The sequence below is a fragment of the Rosa chinensis genome, chromosome 3, assembly GCF_002994745.2.
Source record: "Rosa chinensis cultivar Old Blush chromosome 3, RchiOBHm-V2, whole genome shotgun sequence".
In the NCBI taxonomy this organism is placed as follows: Eukaryota; Viridiplantae; Streptophyta; class Magnoliopsida; order Rosales; family Rosaceae; genus Rosa; species Rosa chinensis.
In genome coordinates, this window is record NC_037090.1 from 15,654,969 (window position 1) to 15,665,264 (window position 10,296).

The following is a 10,296-nucleotide window of genomic DNA, read 5'->3' on the forward strand; positions in this document are numbered from 1 at the left end:
AACCAACCTTTCTCCAATATGCCTATAATTAACGTCTCTTGGACCAAACAGGTAGAGTGTGCACTAACGAGATTATATCAGATCCGCACAAGTCGGAGCGTTTTAGGGTTTGGGTAAAACAAAGTCTCTCGTCGCGCTTGTCCAGCGACACCCTCACGACGACGACGGCTCCTTGCCTAGTCGGAGTGAGATGGGTGTAGCTGGACGGGCTATGGTGATGTTGGTTCGTAGTTCCCGATGGAAGATGCGGTGCCTCTGTCTCTTGTCTTCTCAGGCGAAATCGATGGCGGCTTCAAAGAGATCGTGGTGGTAGGTTGGTGTTCTATGGCAGATCGCTACACCATGGTTGAGGGTTCTTCAGTATCTGAGTCAGATCAGGTCAATCTCTACGATTTTGGGTGGATCTGGGTTTGGATTATTGGGGACAATCTTCAAGGGCTGGATTAATATGCGAAGGCGATACTGGAATTGGCAGCGGTGGGCACGGTGGTTGGCGGTGCACAGCGTCGTGGTCTACAATTGTTGGTTTGCTCTGATATCTTCAGGCGATGTGTGGTGGTCTGCTATTGGAGGGGATGTGCAAAAGTTTTTTGTACTACGGCGGCGGCCTTGCCTTTGGGCAACACTGTGTAGTTATGTGATTATGGGCACCAACCTCACTATGTGATTATGTGATTATGGGCACCAACCTCACTTTGGCTATGGAAGATGAAGGCTGATGCCGGCATCGACTCCTGCTATCTTTTAATTGTTTTTTGTTTTTTTAGGTTTTCGTCTTTAGTTTTTTGGCTAGGTCTTTTGAGCCCTTACTCTCTCGAGCTAGGGTTTGGGATTATTAGTGGTATGGTTGTGTTATCATGGTGTCACTCTCAGAGACTATTGGAATTATTCTCGGTATCATCTTATGGTCGAGGTATTGGGGAAGAGCTCATGCACGTGGTTTGGTGGTTTTGGGTCACGGTGTTGAAGGGAGTCATTTTCTTCTTGAGATTGGCTATAAGGAGGTATGGAGACTTCTGGGTTGGTTTATCTGATGAGCTATTGTTACGACGTTACTTCCGAGGACTATATGTGATATTATCGGTGGTTTCTGGTGGTCAATATGGCGGCGATTTATCCTTGTACGTGGTTTGGATACTTTGGGACACGGTATGGAGGAGGATGACATGGCTGTTCTTAGTATTGGCGGCGAGATTTTATCGTGACTCTCGGGATTGGTATTGTTTTGTAGTCCGAGGAAATGGGCGATTAGGTTGGTTAGGAGTTGGGCCCATTTGGCTCATGATTGTTGACGGACCCGTAACTGAGGTTGTTCTTAGGGAGGTGAGTGGGAAATTTATGTCCACCACCGGTCAATCCCGTTTTATGTAATCTATCTTGGAATAAAAGTTTTTTCATCCTAAAAAAAAAAAAAACGTCTCTTGGACCAGGCCTGCATCCAACTACTGCAGGCTGCCCAATGGGCTAACACTTTCCTTGTCTATTCAGTTTTACAGGATTAGTATGGGAAGAACCTCCGCAGCATCCAACAGTTGTGGGTTTATAGTGGTCTTAGCATTTAGCTCTGTAGCTTGTATTTAAAATGCTATAAAGCCCAAAAGCCTGTTTATGCATGCCCTTGGCCTAAGAGCTAGGACTGGCATTGATCTTTCAAATCCATCCATTCAGTCATTCAGAGCATATTCATAAAATCAAAAACTTCGTCTTAATCAGCGTCCTTCACTAGCAAGAACAGAACTAAGAACTTCTGCTCTAGATAACAAAAACAAATGAATGAAGTCGTCCAGACTGGGTTAGGAATCCTGGTGGATGGTACCTCAACAATAAGTCTGTTTTCTATTCTATCTAAAAACAAATTTTTGTTTTAGAAAATGAAACCAAGAAACTGCTTAGTGCTCATCTGTGAGAAAAAGAAAAAACCATTTCTAAACAGGAGACCAAACAATTTTTGGACCACATTCATTTTTAGCTTGGATCTCAATTGGCTGAAAAAACTGATCTGGTTGTACATTTCTCCTGCAATCGTTACACAATCAGGATTTCTTTCAGTAACATATCAAGGTAAAGCAGACTATTAGATGATGATTCATGTGCCCGAATCTATTAAACTGTTGTTAAAACAAAAAATAGATCACACATCAGTTCCTTAACTAAACCCAGCACTCAGAACATAGAATTTAAACTTTCAAAAAACATTCGCTCTTGTCCATCTACAGGCCGATGCCAAAAACAACCATCAGTCACGAATTCAACTGTGGTGCAAGGGAGCATAATCTGGGAATTCTTGACAGAAGGCAATGACATACAGCTACTTAGCTCCTAACTCCCTGTCAAGAAGATCAGCATGTATTAGGATAACTAATACATAGAAAAAAGGAGAGAACCAGGTAAAAGTTTCATGCACACACTCCATAATACAATAGATTATAAAATGCATTTGGACATGCCACTTTAAAAACCAGAAATTTAGCACAGGATTTACCAAAACAATAATACTAGTAGCCAAAACATTTCCGGAGGATTAGTCACCAAATGATGAGGCAAATAACATGGATAAATGAATGAGTTACAAAATGGGTCTAGATATGACCAAATGAAATAGTGTCATATCAGTTGGAATCCAAAACTTTATGATTACTTTGGTGTCTCTAGCATCACTCTTATTCAATTTATGACAGTGGTGATACATCTGCAATTGACTGTCATAGGCTTCAAAAAAGAAGAGGCAATAATCACATACAAAAAAGAAAAATATGGGTCAAAAACTTTACATTGAATATTCTGTTGGCCAATGACTCTCAAGGATTTAGTACTCAAAATTGACGCCTTGGCGGCCTAGGTTCTGCCGCAGTTACGCGAATAGATCTTCCACCCAAGTCCTGTAAAATTAAACAGATAAAAACATTAGGAATACAAAAATGGTGATGTACATGGGAAGAAGATACAATACAAATACTGATAAGCAAAAGGTGATTATATACGTACAACGCCATCCAAAGACTCAATGGCACTGTTCATTTCTTCAGCGGAACCATATGTCACAAAACCAAAACCCCTCGACCGGCCACTGTCCCTGTCAAAAACTACCTTGGCCTCCAAAACCTTTCCTTGCTCATTAAACAAGTTCTCAAGTGCCAAATTGTCAACACCCCATGCAAGGTTACCCACATACAGGCGGTTGGAAGAGTCACCATAACCTCCACCACCTCTGGGGGGTCCTCTGGCACCTCTGAAAGAATCCTCAGACCTAGGTGGGGGAGGTCCATAGTTTACCCTCAATGCCCTTCCATCAAGTTCCTGCAAAAAGTCAGAAAGTCTTGCTTAGATACAATGAACAGGGTTCAGAACAGTCAATATAGATGGTAAGCATATAGTAAAAGATTCACATGAAGAAATGTATCATTAAGCTTAAAGACAAACTTCCTTTTATTTTCTAAAACTAATCTTCTCAAGAATCACTACATTACCCACCTTTCTCAAACCAATTCTATTTCTAGCTACAAATAAAAAAGTGTTCTCATGAGCTCAATCAACTAATTTGTAATTGCGAAAATGTCATTGCTTATACACAACACATAGCTTCAAAGTTCTCATGCATGAAAGATAACCGAATGAATCCAAGACTCAGAACAATTCATAAGCACATTACGCAATCACCACAGTAACCTCAAGATAAGCTCTCTCCAAGTCTCAAACTCCAATCCAATTTTCTCATATTTTGTTTCACATTTTCGCATACACACACACACAAATCATAGACACAATATAGTGACTTACATAGCCATTGAACTGTCGAGCAGCTGCTTCAACTTCCTGAGCACTCGACATGGTCACAAACCCAAATCCCCTGCTTCTCCCAGTCGTCTTGTCATATATCACCTGCAAATTCCATTAAAAAGCCTCCATTAATCCCAAATAAACATCAAACCCACAATTTATCTCCATTCAATTCACGAAAAGCTTTGAAATTTCGAACGAAAAAACAAAACCATACCTCGACCATCTCAACATTTCCAGCACCTTCGAAGAGCTCAGCTAGCTGAGCACTGTCGACGGTGAAGGGAAGGTTTCCGACGAAGAGCTTGAGGTCAGGCGAGAAATTGGGCTCGCCGCCGTCGTCGCTGAGAACCTCCTCATCCTGCTCGAAGTCCGAAACAGCGACGCGTCGCACGACCGACCGAGACGACTGAAACCCCCTGCCGGAGTTGAGAAATGAGGCCGAAATCGAAATGGGTTTTAGGGACGAGAAGGAGAGAGAGAAGAGCGAGAGCGAAGTGGGTTTGGGGGTGTAGAGCGCTAGTGTTTTGGGGGTCAGGGAAGGAAGAACCAGCGAAGCCGTAGAGGTAGTCATGGTGGCTTTGCCTTGCTTCGCTTCAAACAGATAAGGTTTTGTTGAGACTGGCTTTCAGACTCTGAAACTCTCTCTCAGGGTTTAAGAAGAAAAGTTTTAGGATATTTTCACTGACGAAAATACCCCCGTCTTTGATGGGAATTACCGATAATGTTGTTGCTTGATCACAGCCGTCCGTTTGCGGTGCCAGTTGGCATCGGAGATGAGATATGGGGACAAAAGCAGTATGAGATATTTCTGTGGAAGAAGATGGGCCCTGTTGCTATCATGTTTATTACATGGGCCATAACTCTCTGGCTTGGCCCATAAAGATCAATGTATATGTTGTTTTCATTGAACTCACCATTGAGGTCAAAATACAAACACGCCTGCATCCTAAAACACTATTGTGGTTGAGAAGAATTCCTATTACGAAAAGGACTAACGTCAACTGTGTGTAAGCGATTGACAACTATTAATGGCTATGAATTTCATAATTAGTGGATGTACATACCTATACATGACTATCATTGATAATGAAACTCTACGAAAAGATTACATTACACTGCATAAACTTTTGATGTGTCACGTGGTGCTCCACTGCAACTCGATATGTATCACTGCATTTTTCGAGTTAATCAAATTGTACTTGCCTCTAATGCGTCCATTGTATACCACATCACTAAAATTGATGTCAACGTACCCCAACAATTCCTAGATAAAGATGATAATGTTTCAGATGGTTTTGATTCAAATAAACAGAAATATACATGACCTAAAATTGATGAGTTTATGGTAAATGACCAAACCTTTTTTCGGAAACGATAAGCGAAAAGGTTTCTTTTCTTACTCTTTACTTCAAAACGAATCTTCTCCTTCAAAGTCGCTTCTTCTACCACAAACTGAAATTCTTCATTCCAATATGGCCGATGGGATCTCTTTATCATCTACACACAAGAATTATATGCATTAACTCATGAGATAGAAATTCACAAAGACACAGTGAGTGTCTATACAATATATCAAATCAAATAGAAATTTGTTCTTCTCAGATATATTATGCCAAACTATCAATATCATTTCTTCAAAGCTCATTAACTACATATTCACCTTGGTTTTCCTCTTTTCTCCTGAAAACCTAACCAGTACGTAAGGATTAGGGTTATCGTAAAGCTTGCTCTCAAGTTCTTCTGCTCCTTGAACTGTAACCAAAAGCAGACCAGCTGCATCTATTTGTGAAGACATGTCTACGGACATGGATGGCTTTCGGCTCCTAACTTGGCTTTTAATTCCAAGCTTTTTTCCATCTACCACTTTATCTCCATCCAAAGGTTCACTGTTATATATTCCACTACCACTCTCTTCTATAAAAGGATTATATGTCAACTCCACCATAAGTTGGCCTCTTTTTTTCTTGTTTTGAGGATCATAAGGGTTTGTGCTGTTTACTAAATCAAGCGTAAATTCTTGTGTGTCATATGGAGTTAGCAACTTCAGTGGAAGAATTTGCATTCCCAAAGGGTCATGCGTCCCAATCTGTGAAATGAGACGTGATAAACCTTTAAGTTTGCTTTGAGATCAAATTATACCATGCAATCTAGTATAACATTCCCAAAAAAATATAAAAAAATAAATAGTATAACATACAGCATGTTTTGAGGTGATCATCTTTTTGGGTAACCAAGGCCAAGATTTTGGTAAAGATGGTATGTTTCGTTTAAATGTCTTCATATTTTGGGCAATTTACTCCATAGTTGACTTTTTGGTTAATCAAAAAATGAGCATCATTGACAACAAAAGACTTAGAACTCGGTTACCAAAAAATGATCACCCTTATACGTTGTATTATATTGCAACAAAGAAGTTCTAACAGAACATTGATTTGATACAGTCAAATGCAAACCGTCAATTTGGATGATTGATTAGCAGGTTTATCACTATTACGAATTAATAATATTGTATATCAAACCTGATCCCAGTCGAAAACATTGAACTGAATGAATTGGGACTCTGGATCTTTGACTGTAAGCTTGAAATTCTCATTCCATTCAGGGTTCAAGTTCCTCATCTTAATGCTAGTTTTCTTTGATGGAAGCCTCTCCCCGGTTAGTTTGATTTTAACATAAGGATCAGATCTTCCAATGATGTCCGCCTTCAAGAGTTTCTTAGCTCTTACAACCTTGACATGCAGTATGCCTACAGGCTTCTTTATAGTTCCTGATCTGGGGAAAAAAGATATCATAAGAGTAGACAAATATATGTATATATTCTGGAAACTAGTTACTGTCATTATTTATCTTTACTGTAGTTTCAGGTAAACTTACAATGAACCCTGAAGAATTGGTATGTTCAAAGTTTGGGGCCATAAATAAAGGCTAGCAACTTGATTTCTTATATATTCCTGTTTATCACCAAAAAAAGAAGCAAACAATTATAAATTGTATCAAACTAGTATCAAACTCTTGACAATATACATGCATATATGGTAATTCAACAAAGTTAACAGATAATTTTGTTTGGTAGCATGAGAAATTTCATTTTCTATAAAAGAAACCCAGAACTTTAATGAATATACACTAGAATACTTGCCTACGTTATTCTCAAATTCCCATTAAAGAATTGTAACTTTATATATACGCCACACATATGGTTATATTTTTATTCTTATAATTTCTACAAAACATGCATAAAATAGTTTGGAGTATAATTTATATGTATCTAACACCATGAATGATGTTGTCTACTTCTCCTTCACTCAAAAAATCAACATTAAGCTTGAAATATAAGTTAAACAACTCCAACTTACAGATTACAGAGAGAGAGTGAATGACCTGAACAAATTGATAGAAACCGGGGATTGCCATAACATCCCCTCCCAGTAATCTGAGTCCAAAGTCCACATGTGGCTGCATATACATACATGACATATCTGCCACCATAAGAGCATGCACTTACATGAAGCGTTCTAAACGATTGTGCATAAATTGGAATCAATTTACCTTGTCTATCAAAGTCATTGTTATGTTTCCAAAACATGGGAATGTTGGTACAAGAGGCCTTAAGATCATCCTTGGCGTTGCAAATACTTGGACATCCATCAGCTGATAAGAACAGGAATGAAACAATCTGATTGTCAAATGCATCTCAAACACATTTCCAAACTATGGTTGAATAGGAACTGTTATGTTGCCCAAATGTGGATCTAGATCATTGATGAAGTTGATTTCTACTTAAATATATATATATATATATATATATATATATATATATATATATTGTTTAATTCAGATTCAGTCGAAGCATAAGCACCGCATGTTTTCAGGCTGTCTGGCAAAGAAACATTGCTATCATGGAGGTTTTTCTTGTAAAGAAAAGGCATTTGCACCTGAAATTAATTCTAACCTGAACTATAAGTCGAACTGACAATATGTTTACCACAACATTTATGTGTGGAATTCCTGCCCATCTAATAGCAGGTTCAATTACTAGTTCATTTTCATTGGTTTCGTGCACTCTAATACCTGCAAGATATGATGAAATAATTAATAAGATCCCTCAGACAAATAAACATTAATAAAAATAGAAAAACCAACTTAAATGATTCTGTTCATTGAAATCCCTCTGTAGCCTACACCAGGATAATTTCTAGTATATATGCACAAGTTCACTACACAATGCCTACATATTTAAATGTACACAAAACTTGCCATAAATTGTAGGAGGAAGACTTCCAAGATTCAAGCTTTGAAATCCTATGGATCTTATCTGATATTTTCCAACGTACTCTGCAAATATTGGCTCTGCTGTTTCTCTGATAATCTTGCATATTGCCTTCAGATGAAAAAACACAAAGGACACATTTAGCTAGGTCGTGCTTACCAATTGATTCAAAGGAATATGTATTGGAAAACTTACAATCACCTTATCAAGGTAAGGCCACATATCATGTAAAGCCTTGTTCAACCAATCAATCTGCACAAGTATACAAGTAATGGTTCACAACACTAATTTTAGACTAGAAATAAAATGTGACAGTGTACTGTAAATAACAACTAACAAGAGGCTCTAATTAGTTCTTTAAACTCACTCTTTCAAAGTCAGGGTGCTTCACCCATGGAGGAATCTCTGAGAAAAGATCAACCAGAGAGTTTGGATCACACTCATTTAGTGATTTTATATCTGGATCCTGCACATTTTACATCAAAATGACCATAAAAACTTTGGTTTTCTTTAACCAAAATGGGTCAAAAGAAGCAAACACCAGCTAATGAACCATTTGGGTATCTCAGATAAAAAGTATTTACCATCTGGGTATGTGCATTTTGGTAATCTATTCAAAATGTGCAGAATTTCAGTAGTATAATGGGCATACATGAAAAGTTAGACATTACAATATTGAAAACACAAAAGGAACAAATTAAACTAAACCCTACAAACCAATGCAGACCAAAACTAAATCTGGCATTGAACATGGAAAAAATAATAATAAGAAAAGGATTAAGTTATGATCATGACCTTCACATCCTCAGGCTGTGATGAGTATATGAATATGAAGAAACCCAGTAGAAGACCGATCGGAAACCCAATAAGAAATCCAATAAACTCGAATACGAAATACAGATGTCTCATTTTTTTTTCAAAAATATTAGGAATTAAAATCCGGAAAATCCATTGATAGAGAACGAGATTGGAAAACGCAAGGGAGAAACTGCCAAAATAGAGTTTCGTTGTACAATCCACGTGTCAGAAAATGGAGAGGGCTTTGCTTTGATTTATATAGGTACAGTTAACAGTTTCGTTAACTTGAGCTTTAAGTGACGGAGGCTCGTACACATGGACGGTGTATGATTTGTCCACGTAGGATCTTGACTGAAGAGGTGGAACATGATTTTCTTTTTTGGGAGTTTGGGAAGTTGTCCAGAAAAGGAAGTTGCTTAAGATGGGTGTGTTCGAAAAGCTACCACTCATTGGTATGGCAAACAATCCATTGTCAACTCTCCAGTGACTAACTGAGGTTAGCAAAATATTATATGTGGAAGCAAAAATACTTGGGACAATTGAGAATGTGGATTTTGGCCCCCAAAAATCATATATAGAATTTTTGGAGTCAATATATAGTACAATGGTGTGATGTTTGACAAATGTCTAGTTCGGCAAGATATATCAACGATTATGGAAAAACTTAGAAGCAGCTTAAATTTAAAACAATAGACAATAAAACGTTTGGTAAAATTAAAAACAACTGTTTTTTTTTTTAAGCTAGGCTTTTTTAGAATTAAAAGCAAAAGTCCTCTTAGCCTAACTTATGAAAGTAGCTTATTTTTACTATAGCACTTTTAGTTTCAAGTTTACCCAATACCTTGTCACTTTGTTTCGTATTATAAATACTTTTAAAATTCAATTTACGAAACACTTAGCTGTTTTACTTAACCGGGCCCAAACACTTAGTCTCATATCACAACATATGTCAACTTATCTTCTAAACACAACCGCACCAAACCTGCCCTATATATGTTGTGTAAAATCACTCTATCCGACTAGGTCGGGTTTGACCCGGGGACGAGTTAGTAGCTTTTCAATTCTTTCCTAATAGCTTCTCAATTCGTTGACAGTAGCATTTGGTTCGTGAACAATAGTTTTTTTAGAAGATGTCAATAATTTTTCAAAAGATTATCGTAAATGACAAGTAGTTTTTCGATTTGTCAATAGTAGCTTCTTGGTAATTCGACAATAACTGTTCTTTCATCAGCAATAGGTTTTCAGTTCGTTGGCAATAACTTTTCAATTAATGAAAATAGTTGTTTGGACAAAATAGTATTTTTGTAAATAATGTAAATCAAAATTGTGGTTGTTTTAGAGAAACTGAATTTGAGAGGAATTTGCTGTGTATTCTCATTGATAATAGGGGCCTCTTTATATAGAGGATTACAATGCATAAAATCTCAATCATACAAGGAAAGTAATTC

At 37.7% G+C, this 10,296-nt stretch overlaps 2 protein-coding genes across 5 annotated transcripts; both read right to left on the reverse strand.

The window, feature by feature from the left end:
- Nucleotides 1-1,981: 1,981 nt before the first annotated feature.
- Nucleotides 1,982-4,416, reverse strand: LOC112193305 (29 kDa ribonucleoprotein A, chloroplastic). Its single transcript, XM_024333386.2, has 5 exons — nt 3,995-4,416; nt 3,778-3,879; nt 2,986-3,297; nt 2,772-2,879; nt 1,982-2,327 (listed from the first exon to the last, which is right to left on the reverse strand). The coding sequence occupies exons 1-4, from the start codon at nt 4,349-4,351 to the stop codon at nt 2,814-2,816; spliced, it is 837 nt and encodes a 278-aa protein (XP_024189154.1). The 5' UTR covers nt 4,352-4,416; the 3' UTR covers nt 1,982-2,327; nt 2,772-2,813.
- Nucleotides 4,417-4,569: 153 nt separating this feature from the next.
- Nucleotides 4,570-9,054, reverse strand: LOC112193304 (synaptotagmin-3). Of its 4 annotated transcripts, none has more exons than XR_005808487.1 (13): nt 8,846-9,054; nt 8,418-8,516; nt 8,252-8,302; nt 8,038-8,161; nt 7,733-7,851; nt 7,330-7,431; nt 7,162-7,236; nt 6,655-6,731; nt 6,300-6,552; nt 5,441-5,866; nt 5,140-5,277; nt 4,845-5,044; nt 4,570-4,726 (listed from the first exon to the last, which is right to left on the reverse strand). XR_005808487.1 is itself a non-coding variant. In XM_040516666.1 (12 exons), the coding sequence occupies exons 1-12, from the start codon at nt 8,957-8,959 to the stop codon at nt 5,025-5,027; spliced, it is 1,557 nt and encodes a 518-aa protein (XP_040372600.1). In that variant the 5' UTR covers nt 8,960-9,054; the 3' UTR covers nt 4,570-5,024. The 4 variants fall into 4 exon arrangements, 2 of the variants coding, with proteins under 2 accessions (XP_040372600.1, XP_024189153.1); XR_005808486.1 differs by having other exon boundaries at nt 4,570-4,756; XM_040516666.1 differs by having other exon boundaries at nt 4,570-5,044; nt 5,181-5,277.
- Between the last annotated feature and the right edge of the window lie 1,242 nt (nt 9,055-10,296).

What these genes read in the sequence shown, in the direction of transcription:
- LOC112193305 (XM_024333386.2), bottom strand. Translation starts at nt 4,351, where the DNA reads ATGACTACCTCTACGGCTTCGCTGGTTCTTCCTTCCCTGACCCCCAAA. An exon ending in CTCGACAGTTCAATGGCTAT is followed by an intron (nt 3,298 to 3,777) that starts GTAAGTCACTAT and finishes GACTTTTTGCAG; the next exon opens with GAACTTGATGGAAGGGCATT. An exon ending in TTGAGTCTTTGGATGGCGTT is followed by an intron (nt 2,880 to 2,985) that starts GTACGTATATAA and finishes TTAATTTTACAG; the next exon opens with GACTTGGGTGGAAGATCTAT.
- LOC112193304 (XM_024333385.2), bottom strand. Translation starts at nt 8,959, where the DNA reads ATGAGACATCTGTATTTCGTATTCGAGTTTATTGGATTTCTTATTGGG. An exon ending in TCTTCCTCCTACAATTTATG is followed by an intron (nt 7,852 to 8,037) that starts GCAAGTTTTGTG and finishes CATATCTTGCAG; the next exon opens with GTATTAGAGTGCACGAAACC. An exon ending in CTTATCGTTTCCGAAAAAAG is followed by an intron (nt 5,045 to 5,139) that starts GTTTGGTCATTT and finishes ATCTTTATCTAG; the next exon opens with GAATTGTTGGGGTACGTTGA.